General features: G+C 40.6%; 1 protein-coding gene and 1 non-coding gene across 4 annotated transcripts in view; both read left to right on the top strand.

Moving 5' to 3' along the window:
- lsamp (limbic system associated membrane protein) overlaps positions 1 to 26909 on the top strand; it is a 796753-nt gene extending 769844 nt beyond the window's left edge. For 2 of the 3 annotated variants that reach the window (XM_018765174.1, XM_018765173.1), the window contains 2 exons: positions 3008 to 3043; positions 25475 to 26909. In XM_018765174.1, coding sequence (XP_018620690.1) covers positions 3008 to 3043; positions 25475 to 25572 — 134 coding nt within the window. In that variant the 3' untranslated portion in view covers positions 25573 to 26909. The remainder of the gene's footprint in view (positions 1 to 3007; positions 3044 to 25474) is intronic. The other variant, XM_018765176.1, reaches the window with a different exon arrangement.
- On the top strand, positions 17357 to 17470 carry LOC114911714 (U5 spliceosomal RNA). The gene has a single exon (XR_003797974.1). It is a non-coding gene; the product is annotated as a U5 spliceosomal RNA (small nuclear RNA).
- Positions 26910 to 27255: the final 346 nt, after the last annotated feature.

The raw sequence follows: 27255 nt of genomic DNA, 5'->3' as shown, positions 1-27255 counted from the left end.
AATAATGTGTGCATCTTGAGTTCCTGTGCCTTTCATTTTCTTAAATTGAAATTATATATTTAAAGCTCTATATTGTCAGCACTAAAGTCTCAACAAAAATGACAAATGCTTTGGAAACAATAACACAAAAAATCATCATGTCTTTCACTTAGTCATTGTCAGTACACTAGCTGCTTCTCCCATTTAGGTAATACAAAAATGACATAATAACACAAAAATGAATAACACACACACACACACACACATTTTCAGAACCGCTAGTCCCATACAGGGTCACGGGGAACCGGAGCCTACCCAGCAACACAGGGCGTAAGGCTGGAGGGGGAGGGGACACACCCAGGACAGGACGCCAGTCTGTCGCAAGGCACCCCAAGCGGGACTCGAACCCCAGACCCACTGGAGAGCAGGACCCAGTCCAACCCACTGCGCCACCGCGCCCCCCTCAAAAATGAATAACGAATAACTAAATTTAATGTAACATGGTGTGTGGTGGCACAGTGGGCTTGGCCAGGGTGTGCTCTCCTGTGGGTCTGGGGTTCGAGTCCTGCTTGGGGTGCCTTGCAATGGACTGGTGTCCGGCCTGTCCTGAGTGTGTCCCCTCCCCCTCCAGCCTTGTACCCTGTGTTGCTGGGTTAAGCAACGGTTTGTCGTGACCCTGCTTGGGACAAGCAGTTTCAGAGAGTGTGTGTGTGTGTGTGTGTGTGTGTGTAAATTTAATGTAAATACATTCATTACCCACAGAACATGTTCCTTCATAACAAAAACTTGTTAGAAAAACATGTGAAAATGTGTTCGCTGGCTTCTATAACAGCTCTTTGGCTCAGTGTAGCTTCATTTTTGCCCACTATATGGACCATTGCTACGAAAGTGTTGGGACTGCTATCAGACATCTTCAGAAAAAAAGTACATTGTTAAGTACACCAGTGACACCGATCGGCTGAAGCAGCAACAGCACATCAGCAGCCCTTTGTTCTCTCAAATAGAGGCTTTCGGAGGGTAGATCACTCCCATGGCAATTAATTCACTCTATGGGAGACTACTCTTACGACACTTTACTTGCTAAATAGCTCACTGTGCTGTTATTGGCCCTGTGATCTTACCCGGGACTGGCAATGATGCAGATACACAACATGAAGCATCGATTGAACGAGCGGTTTAAATTTAATACGAGACTCCACACTGTTCCCGCTGCTCACTGCTGTAGTACTTTAACAACTAGACCTTGGTGTACTCTAAATTAGCTGTGTGATTTTAAAAGCATGCAGGTCAGTACTCTGTGGTGGGGTGGCACAGCAGGTAGTGCGGGTTCCCCCACAGCTCTTGGACTGTGTTCACATGGGGCTTTGAATTTGGCTCTGCTCTCTGGAATTTCTATGTTAACTCAGGTTTCCCCTGGATGCTCTGGTTTCCTCCCACAGTTCAAAGATGTGTTTTTCAGGTGGTCGGGCGACTCTGAACTTCTCATAGTGTGTGTATTTGTGTGTTACGTAGCTGAACCAATGGGTGACTGATTGTAGGGAGTTTAGTACATAATTTATCCCACATTGTAAGTCACCATGGGAAAAAGGTATCAGCTAAATGCTACTGTGCAGTAATCATGATAAAAAATATAGATACTTTGATTCTGGTGTAACAGTCCCCCACGTAACAAGCTAATTTTGCAGAACGAATTAGGTGAATCATGACGCGAGGGAAAGCTATAAATGGTTATTTGTCTTGCAGCTTTTATATGCCATTGTAAACATTGCCCAATGCAATAGAACATTTCAGCAAATGCAGCAATTAATAGATGGCTGTTTTATAACATTTGTCTTTATTTTATGGATCTTGTCGCGCTGAGAGCCCTATAACACTGGGTTCAGTCCGAGTCAGAACATTAGCCTGCAAGGGACTTGCTGTTCTCCTGTAAGAGACCATAACTGCTATTGTTCTGCCAGGGCTGTGATTGAAGCGAACACATGTATGCCGGCTGGCACCGCAGCTTAACTGTACTGGGGATGTTTCAGTTGCTTGTCAGGTGCTGTGCGATTATACAGATGTGCCAGTTCTCCAGTGTCTACTGCCTCTGCTATTGACTGCCAGTGTACAGTTCCGTGCTTCCTTATGCTAAGGAAGGGATGTGGCTATAACACAACTAGCACTAACCCTATAGCTGTAGTAACGGGGAACAAGGTTAAGAAAAAAATAAAATTTAAGCTGTCTGCTCTCCAGCATCCCCTAGTAAAAAGCAGGGCTGTGGAGCAGGTACACAAAACCTCCAACTCCGACTCCAGTAACCCAATAATTGCTTCCAACTCCGACTCCAGCTCCACAACTCAGACTTCGACTCCACAGCACTGCCCAAAAGTTGCACATTATTCTGGGGCCAAGTTATCTTGCGAATATAGGCCGAAACCTATATTACACCTCTAATTTTTGGGGGTCGACTTATATGCCGGATTGACTTATACCCTGCCATATACGGTACATTTGGTCGGAGTCCGTACAGTCGGTTAATCTCCAAGGGAAAAGAATTGGAAGAAAAATGAAGCCCTGTGGGTCCAGTACTAGTGGTTCCCGACCCATCCAGTGCTTTTCCACTGTGACAGTGGGCCTGAGTGGGTCCTTCTCTTTGTGAGTGTAGTTTGACAGCAAGTTTGGAGTAGACTACTTGTTTTACCTGAAATCTTAAATGGGTTTTGCTTTTAACAGCACCTAAAAATATTGATGTACCACATGAAAGAGACCCACAATATGGCTTATATCTATGTAACAGACTTTCTCCACAGCACCCACCCAGATACGTCTAGTACAGTGAACTGTGCACCCAACATGAGGACAACACTGCTGATATGTACCAAAACTTGGGTGGAATGCCTATAAGTTTCAAACAAGTAAAGAAAATTGTATGCATTATTTATGGAATACTTACATTTAAATGAAATATTTATTTGGATCCTAAAAATGCACTACAAGGTGGTATCTGCGTTTTCTAATTATTTGCACACAACATTTCTTTTCCTCTTAGAGCTCAACATACCTACTATCAAATATCCCACAAGAGGTCAGTATTGATCAGTTCTTTACTAACAATAATAATTCTCATATTAGACTTGATGGTATGAACACAAAATTTAACAATATTCTCATTTTAAAACGTTCCCATTAACTGGCCTTGTTTATTATGTCACAATTTCACTATTACACAGGGATGCTGAAATTGCATCCAGACTATATGAGACATAAATAGCCCTTTAACCCATTAACTAAACATGCTGCATATTTACCATAACATCTAAAAACCCTGTCAGGTATGGACTGAACATGAAGCACAAAACTGATTGAATGAACTAAACACCATTTCTCTGCATTCTCTCACTCTGTAATTCTTTTTTGTCATTTTTCCCTGACTTAAACTTTTTAAATATCTGCTTTTACAATGCTGACACTGTAAAATCCAGTCATGCATATCTGTTGAATAATATTACTGATAGTCTTGGTTTTAGCAGAGACTGTTAGGAAAATTTGCTGAATGGCATATTAGAAGGCTTTGTAAATTGCTAGAATCAATTACATGCCATAGTATATGCACTTAATTTGTCAAATTCAGGATAAGCGTTACATTTATTTTCAGCTGCTAGCAGCTACAGTATACGACTGTATTTCCACAATTTAGCCTTTGTTCCGCTTTGTTTAAATCTCATTTAAATGAGAGGCTGGTTTTATTTATTATGCAAAAAGAATAGATGCAAGGCATGCTTTGATACATTTTTGATGTGTTCAGACCAGCTGTTATTTCAGCCCAGACTGAAAAGAGTCAGATACACAATAAAAAGTCACATTTGCTATTACAATGCTATTTTCATTGCTATGTATGGTATTGGAGAGCAATAATATTTTTCAGGGCTCCATGTGTACTCCATGCATTTTTATTTTCAGCAAACATTGAATCCTGGTTGGACCAGGTCCTGCTCTCTGGTGGGTCTGGGGTTCGAGTCTTGGGGTGCCCTGTGACGGACTAATGTCCTGTCCTGGGTGTGTCCCCTCCCCCTCCGGCCTTGTGCCCTGTGTTGTCAGGTTAGGCTCTGGTTCGCTGTGACCCCGCCTGGGACAAGCGGTTTCAGACAATGTGTGTATATCCAAAGTGTGTAGAAAATGTTCCTGTAATAACTGCATGCTAATGTACAATGTGAATAGCAAAGAAGAAAATCCCTTATTATAGTCTTGTGTTTCTTTCTTTTCACTGACTTGAGCACAAAGGATTTACCTCAGCAGTAACCCAGCTGAGAGTATAGAAAGAGCAAGGAGACCCAGAATGCTGAAAATGAAAGCTGACACACTTGATTACCTAGAGGGTGAACATTTCCTAGGAAGAAACAGGGCGTATCTTGGATGGTTCAAAATTCTGTCACAAGGCACTCACACACTAAGTGCAGTACTGGTGAATACTCTTTTTTGAGGCTGGGAGTACCCAGAAAAAATATATACGTATATAAACAAGAGGATGACATGCAAGCACACAACAAAGTTGAGGCTGCCTGCAGATCTACAGCCTCAGCGCTCTGAAAAAAATAACATTCACAGTGGTTGTATTTCCTGATTACTGTTTAAATTATCTTGCCATGTTGCCATATACGTTTAATGAGCTAGCAATTTCAAAGAATGGAAAAGAATCCTTGTTGAACATATGTGGTAGTCATCAATTTCTATTTGTTATTGATGAAGTATTAGAATTTTTGAACAGACATTGGAGAAAATTCATTATGTTGTAATTATCCACTCTAATTACAAAGAATATGCCACACAAATTGAAACTCAAACAGGTCCACATTATTACACAGTTTTCCTTTTTTTCATTTATGGACAGAGGAACTCTTTGATCATCATGCTTAATTCAATTATGTGCATACATTTTTATGAATATTCATTTTGTTTTACTGACATCATAATATATATGCAAATCAGACATGAATATCTTCATAAGAAGCAAAGCTACCTTGCAGTTATCTAGCAATTTGATTTCCTTTTTATTTGTAGTAATGACATTGCATCTTACATTTTAAAGCTAGTCTTTGCATGCTTAGCTGGTTCCTTCAGGTACTTAATTTCATTGATGGATTTTGTGCATTTCACAATTTCTTTCATAGACGTTACAAATGTAAGCATAAAAATATCTTTTAGATTTATAACAGTAGAATTTCAAAATGACAGTGATCACCGCTGCAAGTCATTTGTGTATCCATCTATTTCTTGGACCTGCTTATCCCGGTAAGGTTTACAGGTCCATCAACTCAAGTAGAGTAGAGTGGGCTAGTGTTTCCATAGCAGTGGTCTTCACTTCCTCCTGGGAGATCCTCAGGCATTCCTGGGGCATCTGTAATCTCTTTAGCGTGTGCTTTTTTCAGTGAAGCACACCCAGTGCACCATCCATAGCAGGCACCCAGGGGCGATCCTCACTAGATGGCTAAACCATTTCACCTGGTTCCTGTCAGTCTAGAGGACCAGCAGCTTTGCTACAAGTCCTCCTAGATCTCTGAGTGCATCACTGTGTGAGCATTTTTCTTCACTTTATTGTATCCCTTCCATTTTCCCCAGTTTTCAGATAGGAAAAAAAAAAAGACTTCCACTGTCAAGCTCCTCCACCTCCATAGATCATAGTCTTGCTGTGGTAGAAAGGTTTGTGTGGCCACAGATATTCTGGCATCTACGTTGTCTGGAGCCTTGTTCTCATCATAAGGTCATCCATGGCAAGTTGGTCACAAATGAAAAACGAGAGAAAGAGTGATGCAGGATACTAAATATTCTCCGTGGCAATTCCAGGAAAAGTGAAGAGTACATTGCCTAGAATAGGGTGACCAGGACCCAGCCTTGCATCCAGGCCTAAACTTTTTTCACACAAGAACAAAATTAAATCTATTGGACCTTTATAAATAGTACCTACTGGATATGCACAAAGATGAATTCAGACACTCTCTGAGGATTTACTTTCAAATGGATTAGCCCACCAAGAGAAAGCTGTCAAGGCTAGTTATGTGCCAGTGCTCTAAAAGACACTCTGGACTGCTCCCCGTGAGCTGTCCTTGTCCACAAAAATAGGAAACAGTGAGGTTAGCAAATGGCTTGAGAGCTTAAGTGCGACTCCCAGCCTTTATGGCTCACTCTGCTTGGATGTACCATGCTTTCAGGCAGACTGTGAGCATCTGGGATAATTCTTGGTGCTGAACGAGGGTATTTGGTTCCCATCAGTGGTACTGAAAGACGAAGTCTTTCTCACAATTAAAGAGTGAGTTGACAAAATGTGCATTTTTCTGAAGCAATGTGATCATTTGTGGTCATGTGGTCATCAGAAGTGTCCACTCAGATTATTTTTCAGGCAACACTTGTTTCTTTGTATATCTTATTTTTGTTTGTATAATATCTTTTCTGTCATATGGCGTATCGTATGATTTGTGTGCTCTCACTGAATTACAAATCACTTTTTTATGAATCTTTCAAGTGTTTTAGTATTGAAGAGAAATACTTTTAAAAATATATGGTAACTCGTGGTTATCAAGAGGATTGTCTCAAACTATTTTTTGTGCTTTTAATTTCTGATAAGGACATTATTTTGGCTTTGCTATGTGTATACACTATGTGTATGTATATGAGAGCACTCTGTATATTGTACATGAGGCAAGTAAATATGTTTTAAAGTAGCATTTAGATTATGACAGTCTATTTTTCCTTGATTTCTCAGACTTCTGTGCTCAGAATCAAATCTTACTTGTTCCTGCCAGTTGTATGATTGAAGATGTTTTAGTAGATGGTCTTGCAGGATTTTAGGATGCTCTTGAGTGACTTCAGATGACTTTGGGGATGTGGTTTTGTCTGCTGTCTTCAGATTTCAGTTTGCTCTCTGCTTGACTTGGCATGACTCTTTGTGAAGGCTGCAGATACAAGTCAGTTTGCAGCAGCTTGTTATGGTGCAGCAGATGTTGAGCATTTAATTTACTCTCCTTGCATGGGCAGTGGATACACAGATGCAGTTCACAAACCGAGACATCCAGATTGTGCTTGGATGTCACATTTTTGATTTGGCAAGCTTTCCCTGATGATGTTGTCTCTGGAGTTTACTTTCCCTGTTCCACTTTCAGTGTAGGTTTTGAAAGGCAATATTAAAATCCTAGGCAGTTTTAAAAACGGACTCCTGCAAAAAAAATTTGGAGGTTTGTTTCTGTGCCAGTACGTTTAATATCATTTGCCTTTTCTGTTTCTGAAATGCCATGGTTTCTTGTGTTTCTTTAAAATTGGTTCATTTAATTTTACGGAGTTCATTTTGCTGTGTGACTGTGTGATGTGTTCAATTTATGATCTCTTTCAAGCATGACAACAACAACAGTCATCCTATATTCGCTGTCTCTTTTCCAAAGCTTTTGTTGCAAAGCATTTTCCTCATGCATCCTGATTTAAGTAATTCGTTTAAAGAATTTTATGATTGTTTGTAGAAGAGGAAATCCCTGCAGAAGACATTCACACCCAACTTCAACATGCATGTGGATATGCCTGCATAGGCACCTGCAGTGGCATACAATGGGTAAAGCACTTTAAAGACACAGAAATTGCTGGTGAAATGGAACTGCTATGACGACATATTCCGGCATTGTCATGTATTCTTAATAATTCCAGTGTGCTTGTTATTTCTGGTATAGCACCTGTATCTGTTTTTGAGCACATAGCACTTGAATTTCTGCTAAAAATATCTACGTTTGTCTCTTTGGACCACAGAACCTTTTCTCACATCACAGCTTAGTTACTCGCATGCTTTATGGCAGATTTCACATTTGCTTTATTATTATTATTATTATTATTATTATTATTACATTTGTTATGAAAACGCATCCCTACAGTGAAGTACACTGGTGGCAGCATCATGCTGTGAGGCTGCTTCTCAAAAGCAGGGACTGGTCATGTTCTTAAGATAGAATGAAGTATTCATGAAGCAAAATACAGGAAAACACTGCAAGAGAACCTGCTTCAGCCTGCTAAAAAAAAAAAACTGAAGCTTGGGACAAAGTTCATCTAAGCATAAGGCAGAGGCAACATTGGATGTTTGCTTAAAACCCAACAAACCAATGTCTACAAGCACTTGCCCTGAACGGGGCCACAGTGAGCCAGAGCCCACCCAGCAATACAGGGTGCAGGACCAAAGGGGGAGGGGGGGAGAGGACACACCCCGAACGAGATGCCAGTCTGCCACAAGGCACCCCAAGCAGGGCTCAAACCCTAGACCTGCCATACAGCAGGCACTGGCCAAACTCACCATGCCACTGCACCCCCACAACCCCATAAGCTGATTAAAACCCTTGTTTTCCAAATGAATGTTAGCCATCACTGATGATCATATAGCCTTAGAGATATTAAAAGTTAAGAGAGACTAGAGAAAACCAGGGTGGCAAATTTTAAACCTTTCCTGTATCAGCATGAGTGCATTCAATGAATGGGAACAACATGCCTTCAATAATTGAGCATGAAAGCACCCAGAAAAATTTCCTGAAGCCAATAATGCAATGTTTGGTAGGAAAATCCAGAGATGTTTTATATTAAAACCAAAAATATTTGGATTCACCCCCCCCGACCTTCCCTACCACCCTAGCACAGACAAAGAGCTCCTTCATTACATCAGATCCACAGCCTCCCTGGGCAATTCTACAGATGTGCTTTAAACTTCACTATCATGACATGGAAAATATCTAGGGCAATTCTGACTTTAAGTCAGAAGTCTATTTTATTATTATTATTATTTTTTAATCTTTTAGTTCTATTTCTTTGTATTTCTTAAATAATAAAAAAATCTAATTAATATTTTATACAGTATTTAACATCCTCTTCAGTAGCAAGCAGCAAACAGTCATAACTGTGGCTGTATTTTACAAAACAGGGCTTTCTGAAATATAGCTAGTATATAGAAAGTGTCATATACTTCACCATCTCTCAGACTGTAATTGCTTACTTTTACTTGTTGCCACTATACCGTAATACTTAGGGTAAATCACAGGCCTTTTGGGTGTCAAGTTTTTGTTTCCACTCTGTCTTATGTGGCAAATGATGCCATCCAGCTAGACAAATAGGATCCTTGCAACGTATTGCATCAGTATCTTGCTGTGGCTAGACTATATCAAATCTGATGATGTAGAAAATTGAGTATGAAACTAGGTCTGCCTAAATCAAATTTTAAGAGAGAGTTCAAACATCCAAGTATTTAAAGGGGTGTACAGATTTTCTTTTTATGAAGGGAAAATTATTATTAATGTGCTATGCTGAAGCTGTTCTTATAAACAAAATGCTAGAACAATTTAGATCAATAGCACAGAACATCATACAACTGCTTTTCTCTAGAATTTTCAACTACTTACAACATTGTCATTGTCATACAACATGTTTATATCCCAGAAGTAAAAACTGCAGTTGTTATGTTCAGTTTGTGTTTTAGGATAGCATGATGTGCTGTTCCTGTAGTAACTTGTCTAAAGTTACAAAACTTTATTCATTTAATGATTGATTGATCCTCATATAATTGTTTGATTGTTCAATGATTGATTTCATATAAAGCTGTCCTGAAAAAAAAAAAAAAAACACTACAGTGGCTTGGGAAAATACAGTGGCATTTTCACATGATTGTGCAGTCATTTTACTTCTACAACAGGGATTTTATTTACTGCCCAAATGTTTTTCAGTCTGCAAAGCACACAGACCCTCTGCTTCTTCCATAAGAAAACCAAATATATACTTACTACTTCCCAGTTGCAATCACTTAGAGAAACCCAACCAGTCACAACCACTGCTTAAATGTCATAAATGACATGACAGCATCACTCGCTCAAGTCACTCACTCAATATAGAGTTCAAACCTCCATGGCCCTGCTTCAGACATCCAGTTAATGAACAAATGAAACAATAATATCAAAAGATAGTTATAAATAACACACACACACACACACACACACACACACACACACACACACACACATTTTCAGAACCGCTTGTCCCATACAGGGTCACGGGGAACCGGAGCCTACCCGGCAACACAGGGCGTAAGGCCAGAGGGGGAGGGGACACACCCAGGACGGGACGCCAGTCTGTCGCAAGGCACCCCAAGCGGGACTCGAACCCCAGACCCACTGGAGAGCAGGACCGTGGTCCAACCCACTGCGCCACCGCGCCCCCCGTTATAAATAACATTTTTGTTAAAATTATATTAAATCATGATGCAGTTACCACTCTCATGCACAAAAAAATACCAGTAGGTATTTTAATTAATTTTAGGTGATATACTCTTTGTCCAGGTTTCTCTTTTCCAAGAGAAATAATTGTAATAAGGTCCCCCTGATTCCACAGAATGAATTAACAGCATTATGTGGGCTAACCTCTTTGAGCTATCAAGATAATCGGTGAGAATTGTTTCCTGAAGAATAGTGGAGTCATTCAGGAGCAACCAGATATGAATTTCAGTGCAGATGGATTACAAAAACAGTTTTGAGTATAGGGATTGCTCCACGATACTAACAAATTTTGCGACTTTGTCAACATGTTCTGGAACAATAACCAATGTATGGTTTGCTAAAACTCATTAAACTGAAGAATGTGCTTCTGTTTGGAGGCAAGCATGAAATAAAAGCTTTCAAGGCAGTCTTTATGCTCAAGCTTGGCTTATCTCTTTTAAATGGTTTTGTTTTCATGGACAAATACTGCATTCATGCTTTTCAGTTCCACCTAATTTGTGTACCTTTTGGAATCTAAATTATACACTGTCTGCTTTTTATGTTGCAGACACCTCTTGTAAGCTGTCGACATCTCCTCACTTGTTTACTGTCTGTGCTATATACAGAGCCCACATATAGGGAGTAGCTCTCACTATCATTTCAGCTGTTCTCTCTGTAAGCTTTTCCTGGAGGTGTTACATCAAAGCAACGCTATCCATCATATCTTTAAATTGATTCCATGTGTGACACCGACCCCGTCACCATTAAGGACCCACACACAGCACTTCCCCACTCTATATCCCTTCCATTTTTCTCTGTATCGTGCTCTCTCTCGGACTCATGTATTGTGTCATTTACTTTTGATCCTTTATAATTCCCACTCCCCTGAGTGCCAAAGACAACATTTGGAGAATGGTCATGATCTGTTCAGATAGAAAGTGACTTTTCTTTCCCATCAGCAGTTTGTGCAACTGTGCAGCATTCTGTCCAGAGAAGGACATGTTGTCCACACTGCTAAGGTATGGCCACAGGAATCAGAACCCAGACCTGAGAAATGAAAGGCAAAAGGTGAAAGCCTCTCAGTTCCTCAGGATTAGAATCAAATCAGAATTCAATTTATTTGGCCAATTATGCACACACATACAGGGAATTTGGCTTCGGTTCCCAATGGCTCATAGTGTAGAGTAAACAAAGAAAAAACACAACATACATATACATAAATATAAACATACATACAACAAGTGCAGGGATGGGAAGGAATAAATAACGAGGGATGGAATAAATAATAAGGAATCAAATAAATAATTGTCACGGTTTTCCTTGCCCCTCCCCTGATAGAACTTCCTGCCAACTGAGCGCATGTTGATAGTTTTTGGTTTTTATAATGATTTTTATCATGGTTACTACTTTCTGTCAATGACTCTTTCTGCATTTGTGCCTTGTAAACAGTAATGCACAGTGACAGTATTCAGTTCTTTCTTCTGTGAAATGGGGCAATGGGAACACATGGGTTAAGAATGTAAGACTGTTACCTGAAGGCAAGTGGTTGTAGCCCTAAAATAACCCTTATAATTAAATCAGGCATCGGTGAAAGATTAACTATGAAAGAGCAAGATCGTAGGTTGCTTTGTATGAAAGTGTTCGCTAAGAAACTAAAAAATATGTGACACAAATAATTTATTATAGTCAGGTGTCGAAATGACCAAAAAAATATTATCAAGCCACTTTGCTTGTAATCTTCTCTAGAAAACTTTATTTGATAGTTTGCTGGCATTCTCACTAACAATGGGTTGGACCATTAGTTAAAATGAAAAAATTGCAACAATCATTTGAATGCTGTCTCAGAATAAACTTGTGAAAATGTCTAATAGATAGAATATTAATATAATATATTAATGTCATACATTATATTACACAGTAGTATCATAATTAATATATGATATAATAGATAGAACTAGATCTACAATAACCAGTGCGTTTTCTGTAGTGCATGTCACAGTCAAGGTTTAGGCTGCAAAAAAATCTTCTGCAAATGTTCTTTGCTAAAAAATGGTATTTCAGTGATTATTCTATATACAGCACCCTCACTAGGACCATCTAACTTTTCTTATGATTATCACATTGTGGTAAATTTTGTGCTTCTTGATTATTGCACATTTAACACTTAACTGCTGTTAGACACTTTTTTAAACATTTCTCTGGGAGATATATTAGGTCATCTTCTTGTGCATATCCAGTAATAATATTCAACATCTTGGTGATAAAACTTAGCAGCATGCATTACTGTACTGGAATTCAGTATGTTGTTCAGGGTCAGTGTCATGCATGTAATAATCACACACACACACACACACACACACACACACACACACACACACATTTTCTAAACCGCTTATCCCATACGGGGTCACGGGGTGCCGGAGCCTACCCGGTAACACAGGGCGGAAGGCCGGAGAGGGAGGGGACACACCCAGGACGGGACGCCAGTCCGTCGCAAGGCACCCCAAGCGGGACTCAAACCCCAGACCTACCGGAGAGCAGGACCCGGTCCAACCCACTGCGCCACCGCGTCCCCCTAATAATGATACATCTAAGTGTAATGTGAAATTTAACAGTGTTACACAATTTAATGTGTTAGCAAGTCCAACATACTGTATTTCCAGCAACACTACAGGGGTAAGCTGTGATTTTATGGAAGTGATATAACAACCTTACTGGCATTTTTTGGCAATTCTTTAAAGGTTAAATTTTTAACATAGATTCTATTTCAGAAGCATCAAGGGTGTGAAATAAAAGATCTAAGATTTTGTACACTTCTGACCTCTGAATGATCCATGACTATACAGTGTTGATCTTAGTTGACATGTTATGTGGAAACAATATTGATCCAACATGTTTTTGCCTAGGGGAAGGTTAGGGATTTTTTGATATTTGAACACAAATGTTGGCCAGTTGCTGAAACTCACAGAAAATGTTGTACATATCAAAGAAACATATTTAGCGTATTTTTGTTTAAATCCATCAGAGTAAGATAAAACTAGCAGATTTTTGCAAGTACAAGGGCCAAAAATTTTATGTAATAGTGTATACAGTATGTATCCAATATGTGAAGATAAAAAGCAGACAATAGTGAATTTAGATTAAAACACTAAAATATTTATATTTTCTGTTGGTCAAAATAAATCACCATCATTTAGCCATGATCACATCCAGGGATCTGTACAGAGAGTAGTAGTGTGCAATAAGTTTATCCTCTGAAGCAGAGTTCACATAGGGCGTGGCCACTTTATGATAACTGTTTACTACCAAAACTTTTGTTTCAGAAAGATGAAAGATTCATATGTTCTGGGGTATTTTGATATGAAAACTTCTTTTGACCCTAAGGCTTTTCACAGGACTCTTAGTCGCTGTAGGATGATCGACAAATGTATGCATTGCTGTAGCATCCTACAACATATACCAAAGGCTTCCCAAACTTTTTTACACAACTACACAAACACACACACACACACACACACACACACACATTTCTATAAAAATAAAGTTAAAAAAAATACTAACACATTGTAATAATAATAATAATAATAATAATAATAATAATAATGCTTTTTTGGAAAAAACCTCTTATGTTTACTGTTTATGTGTTGTTACAGCATTATAACACAAAACAGCATGTCACAGTTTTTAAATCAGTGGTTCCAAACCTTTTCTAGGTCACAGATCCCTCTAAAAATCTCATGAAATCTAAGGACACCTAGAAAAATATCCATAAATAGTATTGCACTTTGGGCAGCACGGTAACGCTGCTACCTCACAGCACCTAGGTGGTACGATTCAATCTCCACTCATTCTGTTTGCAGTTTGCATGTTCTCCCTGTGTCTGTGTGCGTTTCCTCCAGGTTCTCTGGTTCCCTCCCACAGTCCAAAGACATGTGATTACTTTGTATAAATTGCCATTAGTGTGTGAACTGGGTGAGTGACTGTGTGTGTATGGCTACCCTGCAATGGAGTGGCGTCCCATCCAGGGTGTACCCCCCCCTCCCCGCCTTGCTCCCAGTGATTCAACACACCCTTGCTAAGGACAAGCAGTTGCAAAATTGCAGGGATAATGCATTCCACGTACTGCAGTTAAACTTCATTACCTTCTCACAGAATTATGTCACAGATAGTAAGAGCACAGAATTTTTTAAATTTTATTTAATTTGACAGTTTTTCTTTGGGGCATGCGGTGGTGCAGCGGGTTTAGCTGGGGCCTGTTCACCAGTGGGCCTGGGGTTTGAGTCCTGCTTGGGGTGCCTTGTGACAAACTGGCGTCCCATCCTGGGTGTGTCCCCTCCCCCTCTCGCCTTGCACCCTGTGATGCCGGGTTAGGCTCTGGCTCACCGCCATCCCCACTTGGGATGAGCAGCTTCTGTGTGTGTGTGTGTGTGTGTGTGTGTGTGTGAGCTTTTTTTTTTTTTTTTCTCTTCCATTTTCACAAGTGTGCACTTTATAAATCCCTGGAATTTAACTCCAGTGAAGCTCCAGTTTCAAATGCTCTTATTTAATTTTAAAAGTAAAATCACAACCGTTTGATTTTGTTATGCTTACCATTATGATGGCCTCCCACAAACTTTTTTCCTTCACCAGCACTGGATCCTTCGAGGCCTACATTTCCCACCCATATTGTACCCACCTTTCAGTGTGTCATCATTCTAAACTAATTTGTGTACTAAACCAGAAAAGAGCCAATGTACCAAGAAAGCAAAATATTAGAACACCAAGTACAAAGTATACTGAAGGACAGGCATGTATATGTTAAATGTACTCAAAGAGATTAGTCTGAAGCTTCAGATATGTCAGATATAAAAATGTAGAAATCACATATCATGAAAATGTACTGCTTTTCACAGGAGACTCAACAACTTAATGCTAAGTCTGCAAACCATATGTTAGGCTCATAGTGGGTTGCCAGTCCTCCGTCAGTGTGGGTTCATATGGTTTTGGTTTAAAATAAAATTAAACTGAATTCTAGGAGCACTGCTACTGGGCTATGTAAGGATTATGTGACTTTTTTTGTTTTTTTTTTTTTTTCAATAAAAAAAGAATTTGCCTAGAATACATAGTCTTCACACTGGCAAGATTTTTTCACGAGGGATCACAAAGGTGTGAATAACTGCATTTCTGCACACTGTTGCTGCAAGTTATAGAATATGTTCGCTAAAAATCATTGTCACAAGGTCCCTTTTTGCCTTACTGGTAACACTGAGAGATCAGAGTAATTTAATAACAAAGTTCCATTTACAGTCTGAATCCGTAATGTGTAATGCGCACTGTGAATTTTCTATGAGATATCCATCGCTTTGGAGAAAAGCATCTGCTAAATGAATAAATGTAAATGTGAAAATTGCTAAGTTTCAGTATTGTCAACTGGATGTCGTTCAAATTTCAAAGCAAGTACATGTGAATTATCTCTCATTGCAGTTGTGAATGATCAATGTTCCAGTTTAAAAACATGGGATTTGGTCTGCAGAGTTTTGCTCAAGCAACATAATTTTGTTGCTGTTTGCCAATCATTAAGACTTGTTTGCACAAGGAGTATGGTAAAGTTTGTCATATTATGTATCATCACTGCTCACTGTTTTCAGTTGTTAGACATAACTGAAACTGAATCTTTTGCAGAATGTACGCGTCTTAGGCACAGGTATCACTCAATAATGGACTTCATTTACTCTTTATGATGATCCCATGAAGCGAATTGTTGTTGTGAGCGGGTCCAAGTCGCACTCATGCTGCAGTATGCTAGCAGTGTGTACACTGCTTAGCCTGAGTACTCTAAAAATGACTTTTGTGCAAACTGGTAAATCACTGTAAATAGCCTAATATGGTATACCACTGTCAGATAAATGTATCATTCCATCTTCTATCGTAATATTCGAGTTATATTGTGGCAGTACACGTGGAAGAGGTAAGAAACTAAGGAATAGCTCTCTCTGCGGATACTTATTGTGCTGTTTGTGCGCGAACTTCCTTCTGTAGTCCTACTTGCGTGTACGTGCGGGGACCTCCGTTGTCGTTGCGTCGCTATTGCGTCGGAGCGCTCGTGCCACTATTCGGTGGCCGTGATTGGTTGGAACTCTGTCTGGCAGGATCTCCAGCTCCCATGGTGCTTTGTGCTGTGCATATAGTTAAGTGAATGTATTGTTGTCTTTGATTTTCTTAAACGTTCCCCTGAGTGTTCATTTAGTTTCTTTTATTGGTGGTGTTGTGTTAAAGGAGTGCTTTGAATCGATAACCAGGGGAGTTGTGTCTTATCGGAAATCACCTTTTGCCGGTTGAGAGAGCAGACGTGTCGTACAGTGATGCGTGTAACAGTAAGGACTTATTGTGCCATTTGTAGCAAGTAGTAGTAGTAGTAGTGGTAGTGGGGGTGGTGTTCTTCTTGGCCTTTCGGCTAAGATCAAACGTGGAGAAGCAGTAACTGCTGAAAATTGGTGTATTATTATCCTAAATTGTTTGAATGGTGTTTCCTCGAATTGGATCCGTTGTCTGAAGGCTGAGGGCAATTACAATAATAGCGTCAAACACACGCCGGGGGAGCGCGGAATGGAGAGCGAACACGTTCCATTTTCCGCCACTAGAGGTCAGCAGCGTCCCGCCAACGAAAGATCTGTTCGCCCGATCTTCTCCTTGTCTTTTCACCAAGACACCCTAACTCAGTGCGCTCTGCATCTGAGCGGAAACTTGTCCCGACAAATTACAGAAACAGTTACTTTGCTTAGCTGCAAAACTTGTTGTGGAGTGGCGCGTCTCTCCGTGCAAGCGACCCCCCCAGGAGTCCCTAGTGGCCAACATGTACTGCTTTCACAAATACTTTACCAGTCTTTCAAAAGTGTTGTAACGGCGCCGAGGGGAGCTGATATAGCTCAGTGTAAATAGGTGTTATTAGTGTCTATCTCTGTACATAGTCTTGTGTTCTGTTGTGATTGGTTGTTTATTGTTTATGCGTAGTTTGCCACGGGGGAATTCTGGGGAGTTCAAGGGGTGACCCCTAACCATTGTAGGAAGAAGGGGGGCTTAGAGAGACCTGGGGGAGTTCCCTAGTGTTCTGGTACTGCATGGTGCTGTCTGGAGTGTATTTATTGAGACTGCTGTTGAAATATCTCAGGTTTCTTTTGAAAATACACAAATCTTCTGCCTTTTACTAAAGGTTTCCGTGGAGAGAAATGCTGTTAAGAAGACGTGTGTTGTTTGTGAAGAGCGTGTTCCTATTATACTGACTGTCAAGCCTCTCTCTGGTAGCTCCATGAGCTCAGAATTGGGTCTGATTGCAGATTTTTCTCATTTTTTTATTTTTAATTCACAACACAGCATCAAAACAGCATACAGATAGACAGTACAGCAACAAACTACAAATATGTCTACATACATATAGGGCTCAGGGTCAAAAGGTTACAATTTATCACAGGTATCGTCATGTAAGCACTTTCTAATAACTTCCAGAAGGGTGTCCAGATATTCCTGAATTCATTAGAATTTTCATGTAAATCAAATGTCAGTTTTTCAAAGGGGATACACTCCATTATATCGCACTACACAGACTGAAACCACTTGTCCCGAGCGGGGTTGCGGTAAACCAGAGCCTGGCACAGGGCTGGAGGGGGAGGGGACACACCCAGGACAGGACACCAGTCCACCGCAAGGCACCCCAAGCAGGACTTGAACCCTCGACCCGCCAGAGAGCGGGCACAGGCCAAACCCACCGTACCACTGTGTTTCCCTATATTGCATTACTTTAATTAAAAAACAAGGCAAATATATTAATATAAACTTAAATGTTGAAAATTAATTAATATTATAATATGTATTACAACACACACACACACATTTTCAGAACCGCTTGTCCCATACGGGGTCACGGGGAACCGGAGCCTACCCGGTAACACAGGGCGTAAGGCCGGAGGGGGAGGGGATACACCCAGGACGGGACGCCAGTCCGTCGCAAGGCACCCCAAGCAGGACTCGAACCGCAGACCCACTGAAGAGCAGGACCTGGTCCAACCCACTGCGCCACCACACCCCCTGTATTACAACATTTCTTAATATTTGTAATTTTTTTTTTTCTCAGTTAATCTGCTTTATTCAAAATATAGTTTGCTGGGGTTTTGTAAGGGTAGACTGCAGTTTTACTTTAATATAATTTACTCATTTGGTTACAATGATATGTTTGTATCTGAGTTGTTGACAAATATTTGCTCATTTATGTACTTTTTTCCCTGGGGCTATTCAAGTTAAGTAGCATAGCGGCACAGCAGGTAGCCCTGGTGTCTGGGTTGTGGTTTCAGGTTTGGTTATGAATCCAGCTTTGTCTTTGTGCAGTTTTCATGTTCTCCCCATGTTCACCTTGGTTTTTTTCTTGCAGTCCAAATGTGTGGAATAAGACCATGGTGAACCACTTCTGTATCCTACCTTACAGTCTGTTTGCGGGTAGCCGGGGTAAGGAGCAGGGCAGGGGGGATTCAAACCAGGGTCCATCAGTTGCAAGGCTCTAACAACTACAGTAATTGAAGTGAGACAGAGACAAAATAACAGTTAATGACAAGAAGCCAACATCTCAGATCTGGCTTTAGGGTGGCGACAGCGGCCCAGTATGGACAGGTGGGGTCCCGTGTGCTCTGACTTATCTTTGAGCATCTGCTCCTGCATTCTTCTGGGCCTGCAGCCAGGAACACTCCCTGTGAAATGTGAAGCCTGTCCTCTTTTATATTTCATATAAACTGTGCCACTGACAGAGCACAGACAAAGCTAGAGTTTCCAGTTGGACAGCACATCCTCACCTCACAGAGCTCCAGAGGGAAGTAACCATGCATAAAAGCAGAGGATAATTAAAGATCTTACTAGTATTGCACGAGAAGCAGTCACTGAAATGAAGCCTGGTCATGATTTTCCAGCCTTAAAATCACTCAGTAGGTATGTAGAGCTGTGCACTAAAATCATAAATGTGTCATCTGGAAGAAGAATGTGATGCCCTGTGCTGTTATTGAAAGATCTACTCACACATGCAGCCTCCTAATACACTGCAGTTATTTGCATGGTTTCCTCACCAACTACTTGCAGTGTATGATGACACTGACTGAAACACATTTGCTTATTCCACCAACAGCGTCATTAGAACGGTAATTAGGTTTTACCCAACAGAAAAGAGTATAAACCCATTACCACGTGATGTAGTATTGCAATACGGTGTGTAACAGTCAGTCGTTGCATGCAGTGACATGGACGATATGTATGCGTGTATGTACTTATATATTCCTACATTTATAAATTGGAGTATGGTATTGTGCAAGACTTCTGCAACAGTAAGCTGATCAGATGAAAGGAAATACACACTGAACTTGGAGCATGTATTAGGAGAGGTATTGTAGGAAATCAAGGACGATCACATATATTATGTATATGTTTTTCATCTGCGGAATTATCAGAGTTTTCAGCCAGCCAGTGTGAGACAGAAATCCTCAAAGCCCCTATGTTTAAAAAATGTATGCCTACAGTATGTGCATTTAAATGTTTAAATATGCCTTTAAATGTACTTTTTGGCGAAATCCTAAATAATCACAGCCCCTGTATGTTTTACGGTAGCTCCACAGATGGAACTCAGATGTTCAAATAAAATAAAGGCAGCTACATAACGTGAAATTTAGTTTAAAGCAAGAATGTAGTCTCCTTTAAAATAAAAATCCTGGGAAGGCACAGACTCAGTAGGGGAGGGAGACTTTAAGAAATCTTGAAATTCATTTTAGGCCAACCATGCAAGCAAATCATCTGAGGAATCAAAACAACAGAAACCTTTTAGACTTAAGTGAGTTCATTCAGTGCTCGGGATTATACAACACTGGTATTTTATGTAATTTCATAAGGCTGATATGGTCCGGTTCTAGTAAAGAAGTGCAGTAACTGGATTTTTAATGGCTGCAAGTATACAACTATCCAAGTGTTTAAGACATTTTGTCTTATTTTATGGGTTCAGACACACAGATGGAGCTATAAACATATACGTCTGAACGCTGTTTCAATGCGTTATGCCTCGGAATTACAAAAAAGTGCTCTCATTTTGTCACTAGGTGGTCCTCGTGTTCCTATTAATGTGTTACTCATGTTACTTAGTACATGAGTACTATTGTAGACCACTAAAACAACTATATATTGCTTTCAGAAAGCATTCATTTTCCTGGTGTTTATCTGTTTCATTTATAGCCTGGATCCACGGAAGTGCTTTAGCTCTTCAGTAATGCAGTAGATTCCACTAAAAACATTTCTTATTAACAGAAGTAATCTCAGCTAAGTAAATACTTTGAAATCCTTTTACTTTAGTTACAGCAGTGAGTCTTTCTATGTCTGTCTGTATAAGTATTTGACACTGATATTTTGTATTTTTTTTTGCAAATTCCTCTCTAATCTGTTCCAGTTTAGCAATGATGGAGATCATCTTAGCACAGCATTTTTCAGCTTATTCTGTGGCTTTTTAGTGAACTTCAACTCAGGGTTTTCAGAGACTTTATTTTAAATGTTAAACATTTCTGTATCTGATAATTAATTATGACACGGATTGTGAACTTTTTATAGGCTGCGGTACCACTTAGAAGTTTTGGAAGAGTATGAATACAGCGCACATTGTTCTGATTCACAGAGCAGTGCATTCCAACAGCAGCAAAGTTTGGAAGTCACTCCATGTGTTGTTTCACATGGTATAACATGATGCACTGTGTTCTGCACGGATCCATTTGAATAGACAATGTAAAGATGTGAAAACAGCATATATACATGTGTGATTCTTCTCCTGAGCAGGGTCATAGTCTAACCTGACAACACAGGGCAGAGGGGAAGGGGACACACCCCAGATGGGACATCAGTCCACCACAAGGCACCCCAAGCAGGGCTCAAACCCGCTGTGCCGCTGCACCCCCTGTACTAGGTTCATAAAAAGAAATTGAACAACGTCTTGCATTTACATGTAGAATTAAAACTGGATGTGAAGTTATACCTTGAGATGAGCATGACTTCTGTATTTCATCAGTAGTGTGAAGTTGCACAGACTACATCAAACAGAATGATGCATAAGTAGGGTGAGCACTGAGGAGAAGCTGCACTCAAGGTAAAGGCAATTGTGAAGCCTAAGTATCTACCTGGTCTTCCTTTCCATTACCGGTGTCCCTCACAACAAAGGATCCTTTTATTCCCGAGTTACGAGCAAAGTTTATTTGGATCAAAAAATTCACATGTTGTTAGCTCAGGAGAAATGTCTTTCGAGAGAAGACATTACAATGCAAAATACATGAGAAACACACCAAACCAGCAGAAATGTTTTGATCCAAGCAAAAAAGTAAGGGAAAGCCTTACACAGAACTTGTGAAAGATAGAACACAGGCAGTGCTCTTGAAAGGCAATATCATCACAAATGACTTATGTGGTTTGATTTCTTTTTTTATATATATCCCAAATCATTTCTTATAAATAGCAGCAGAGAGAAATTATGAACATTACAGGTCATTGCAGTAATTGCAAAGTTAATACAGTTATGATCATTACGATTAATATTGTGACACAGCACTCTGGGTTTGGATGGGATGAAGAAGGACAAACAGGCAGCATTCATCATGAACAGTTTATTTGAACACCGGCACATAGGAAAATAATGCTCTCAGTCCGAGAACCGTGTTTCCTATAGTCTCTCTCTCTCTCTCTCTCTCTCTCTCTCTCTCTCTCTCTCTCTCTCTCACAGTAAGGTTCAACACTTTATGTACAATTTACCCACAATTCAACTATTTACCATAAGCAAATTTACAATTAAAAAATATAAAATTACTATATGTGCTATAAAGAAACGTACAATAAATATACTCTGTGGAGTTTTCATGTTCTCCCCGTGTCTGCATGGGTTTTCTCCCACAGTCCAAAGACATGCTGTTCAGGTTCCCCCATAGTGTGTGACTAACAGACAGAGTGTGTTCCACTGATGTATGGATAAGTGACCCAGTAAGTAGTGTATCTAGCAGTGCAAGTCACCTTGGTGAATAAGGTGTGTGGGCTGATAACACTACATAGAGTTCATTAGAAGTCCCTTTGAAAAAAAAACATCTGCTAAATACGTAAATAAATGTAAATACCAGCAAGTTAAACATTTTATTAAAAGACAAAATATAAATAGAAGAGCAATACTAAGACATCAGCCTATAAGAAAAAGTATTTAGAAATTACAACAATGAAAGGGCAACAGAATCCATCCATAAGAGCACTTGTAGAGCATTCTGGTCCCGATCCCCCTGGGGAGTACAGTGCGCGTGGAGGAATTCTGTTGCATCCGGATGGGTACGGATGGATTTTGCTGTAAGGTCATAATGGTGTGACAAAATACTGGACTGGAACACTGGACCTGGCCAGGGGAGCAAACGGCAGGAGTAGATGGGACAGGCATTTGGGACTGAAACATAAACACCTATGGAATGGGAGGGGGGCCTCGCAAGGGAAATCTCAAATGGAACACTGATTAAGAATTCGCGATCTGGTCTCCGGTATCGTGCCTTTCAACAGATTGTAAACAGGTGTAGGGGTCTGGGCTCGTGGTACTGAGTGGTGCCTCCTCTGGTCTCTAGGGGTATTGTCCCTGTTGGTCATGACAGACACACTCTCCATCATAGGGCAATCACACACATACACACATAGGGACTCATCAGTTTACCTGAAACAAATGTCTTTCGACTGTGAGAGGAACCTGAAGCACCTGGGCGAAAGATGGAGAGAACATGTAAATTCAGTATAGACGGATTGAGGTTCAAATTCATGTTTAGGACCGTGAGGCACTTTCTGTGACACCATGCCACCTAGGAACAACAAAATAAAACACCAACATAGTTTGAGATTAAATGATGAGAGAGTAAGGGGCAAAGTGTATAGAAAAAAGAGCTTGCAGTGTATGATATTTTGAACGTATCGGTCTCCTATGACACTGTGTTTAAAAGCTTCCAGAGCAGTTGTAATAGTCCGGACTTAATGGTAAAATGATTTCTTTTTAGGGGGTGCGGTGGCACAGTGGGTTGGACCACAGTCCTGCTCTCCGGTGGGTCTGGGGTTCGAGTCCTGCTTGGGGTGCCTTGCGATGGACTGGTGTTCTGTCCTGTGTGTGTCCCCTCCCAATGCGGTTTTCGCCCTGGCCGTAGAACACTGGACCAGCTCTATACCCTCACTAGGGTGTTGGAGGGTTCATGGGAGTTTGCCCAACCAGTCCATATGTGTTTTGTGGACCTGGAGAAGGCATTCGACCGTGTCCCTCGTGGCATCCTGTGGGAGGTACTTCGGGATTATGGGATTCAGGGCTCATTGCTACGGGCTGTTCGTTCCCTGTATGACCGGAGCAGGAGCTTGGTTCGCATTGCCGGCAGTAAGTCAGACCTGTTCCCGGTGCATATTGGACTCCGCCAGGGCTGCCCTTTGTCACCGATTCTGTTCATTATTTTCATGGACAGAATTTCTAGGCGCAGCCAGGGAACGGAGGGTGTCTGTTTTGGTGGCCGCGAGATCTCGTTTCTGCTTTTTGCGGACGATGTGGTCCTGTTGGCTTCATCAAGTCAAGACTTGCAGTGTGCACTGGAGAGGATTGCAGCCGAGTGCGAAGCGGCGGGGATGAGAATCAGCACCTCCAAATCCGAGGCCATGGTCCTCAGTCGGAAAAAGGTGGATTTCCCCCTCCGGGTTAGGGGGGAGTTGCTCCCTCAAGTGGAGGAGTTTAAGTATCTCGGGGTCTTGTTCACGAGTGAGGGAAAAATGGAGCGGCAGGTTGACAGATGGATCGGTGCGGCATCCGCAGTAATGCGGTCACTGTACCGGTCTGTTGTGGTGAAGAAGGAGCTGAGTCGTAAGGCGAAGCTCTCAATTTACCGGTCAATCTACATTCCTACCCTCACCTATGGTCATGAGCTCTGGATCATGACCGAAAGAATGAGATCGCGGATACAAGCGGCAGAAATGAGTTTCCTCCGCAGGGTGGCTGGGCGCACCCTTAGAGATAGGGTGAGGAGCTCAATCACCCGGGAGGAGCTCGGAGTAGAGCCGCTGCTCCTCCGCATCGAGAGGAGCCAGTTGAGGTGGCTCGGGCATCTGTTCCAGATGCCTCCTGGACGCCTCCCCTGGGGAGGTTTTCCGGGCATGTCTCACTAGGAGGAGGCCTTGGGGCAGACCCAGGACACGTTGGAGAGACTACGTCTCCCGGCTGGCCTGGGAACGCCTTGGGGTTCCCCCAGAGGAGCTGGAGGAGGTTTGCGGGGAGAGGGAAGTCTGGGGAGCTCTGCTTAGACTACTGCCCCCGCGACCCAGTCCAGGATAAGCGGAGAAAGATGGATGAATGGATATAGGTCTAGTGTACTGTAAAATGCTAATGGAGTTTTAAGGCCTCTTTTAAGTCTCAGAGCAGTAACACACCCTCAGTGTAAACACTGTAACACCACCACTGTAAGGGCAATGTAGAACCTCCAGTTGGTTCCTGAAACATGTCTAGACTGTAGCAGGGAACTAGAGCACCCAGAAGAAACCCAAATATCCAGAGAACATGCAAACTACATGCCTGCTCAGTCAGGTTTGAATTCACATTCAAACTCACAGCCCAGAAGGTATGACACTACTGGAAGTCATGTTTATTCCTGAAATTTTGGTAAAATGAATTTTGTTGAGGGGGTGTGGTGGCACCGCAGGTTTGGCCAGGTCCTGCTCTCTGGCAGGTCTGGAGTTCAAGTCCCGCTTGGGGTGCCTTGTGACGGACTGGCGTCCTGTCCTGGGTGTCCCCCCTCCCCCTCCAGCCTTGCGCCCTGTGTTGCCAGGTTAGGCTCCGGCTCGCCACGACCCCGCATGAGTGTGATTGAATTTTGTTTGTTTACAAAAAATTTAAATCTTTGCTTTTTAAAATAAAATAAATAAATGATTCATTGTACACATTTAGGCCACTTGATTTAACTGACCTTTCTTTACATTTATTTTTTCACCTCTCAGAGTTGTTTCAATATTTCCAGGCATGTCTACTGTGAACTTACTGCTTTTTGTATTATTTTTCTATAGCTTTCATCCTTCCATGTCAACTGTAGGTAATGGCTCTTGTTGTTATAAAGTAGAAGGATTACCTTCCAGACTCTCAGTCTCGGGCCCAAATAAAGCTGACAGTCAACAGTCTGCAGCTATTTAACATCACATTCTCTCTTCTCTTCTCTTCTCTTCTCTTCTCTTCTCTTCTCCAGGACCGGGCACAGGGAGAGACATCAGTGGCTCTGCATGCCTCACCCAGTCACTGTGGATTTTTCTGGCCTCCGTCACCTGCCTTTTCTTCAAATGTTAATAACACCACAGTCGTCCATCAGTATTACAGCAAAATTGCATTGAGACTGTTTGTATCATGTTACAACAACCTGATGCGCTCTTGCACCGAAAATATATAAAAGAATGAGCTATTACAATGTTTTAGTCTTTAAGAAGAAAGGTTACTTAAGGAGCAACAGTGTTTATAAGGGCCATTTATTACAGCATTTTACTTTGCTTTAATGTTGCTTATTGCTGTCAGTCATTTAGTTGCATTATCCATTTATTCTAAGAACGGTTTTAGCAGGAAAGAATGTTATACGCCATCAATAATATGACAAATGGAACAATTAAGTAACTTAGATATGGATGGAATTTCAAGTGAAGTATAGCTGTCCTGGATAGCTACAATGCTTTTTTCTTTATAATTTTACAATTTCAAGCTTGTTTTACGGTGTGCTCTCAAATGTTTTTTGTGAGGTTCATTGAAGCTAGTGCACTACATTAAAAAAAATGCAGCTACCAAATATAAACGTAGCAGAATCAAATAAGGATAAGAAACCAACAAAAACACAATAATAATATAAAGATGCCATAATTGTTCATGAAAGAGTAAAATGAGAAACTGAGCAACAGTTCTATAGACATGTAGTTTAAAAGTTAGAGTAAAAAAAAACTGGGGTAGAGTTGCATAGTCATATAAACATCTAAATTAAGTATAAAGAGCTGTATATACTGTCTGATGTATCTCATGAACACTGCTTGTTGCCAGTTTCTGAATTCCCTCTTTGTCAAATATAGAGCTTTCTTGAAAATTGAGAATTCTGTTGTTTTAGAGAGGATAAAGCCTAGTGTGGGGGCTCAAGTGGTGAGGCAATCAATACTTCAAGTGATTACAGTAGGTTGATGCTTTTTTAGCAGAGGGGTTACGTATTAAGAGTAAGGACTTACCAAGTAAAACTTGTATATAATGAATTTTTGTATTTTTTCTTTAAGGAAGACAAATTTAGCTGTTGAATTAACTATAATGACAACAATAGTAATCATAATTACGTATGAAATTTGTATTATTGAATAAAAAATGTATGTTGAACAGTTTCTTCATGGCAAGCTGTATTTAGCATCAGGAGTTGCTCTCTATTTACACCATCAACATTTAGTATTTTCTTTTAGTAACGTTGTATATCTAGGAGTTGAGTGCATGATGCCGATGATTGAAGAAAAACTGATTTTTTTAATTTTTTGTGTATGAAATGGAATTCACAGTGTCCATTTTCCTTCTGTCGGCTCAGTTAATAGTGTATATACTTGATTCCAATGTCTTTACAGAGAAAAAAAAGATTTAATATCTGTCCATGTTTCTAATTAAATTAGTAATTTGTTGATGATAACCTTGTACTAGTCAATGGTACCATAATTTGGCACCATGTAATTAAAAGAGCTTTAGAATATAATGTTTTTAAAAAATAGTTCAGCAATATTATTTTATGTGCTTCTTTACCCTTCATAATGCACATAGCTTCACCCTGAACTTTTAGGTATTTACCCCATTAAAAATGTATAATTTCTTATAGAATGTCTGTATCAGTGAATTATGTCTTAAACAAGTTCATTGGCATAACCATGAGTTGAATGCCAAAACCAAGTGTAATCATTATTACAAATGTACTGTAAAGCAATTAGGTTTTCTTTTCCAAATCAGATCAATTTAATTCAGAAAAGA

Source organism: Scleropages formosus, chromosome 10, assembly GCF_900964775.1.
Source record: "Scleropages formosus chromosome 10, fSclFor1.1, whole genome shotgun sequence".
NCBI classification, from domain to species: domain Eukaryota; kingdom Metazoa; phylum Chordata; class Actinopteri; order Osteoglossiformes; family Osteoglossidae; genus Scleropages; species Scleropages formosus.
The sequence above is the reverse complement of the archived record's forward strand: the minus strand, read 5'-3'. Positions and strand labels throughout refer to the sequence as shown.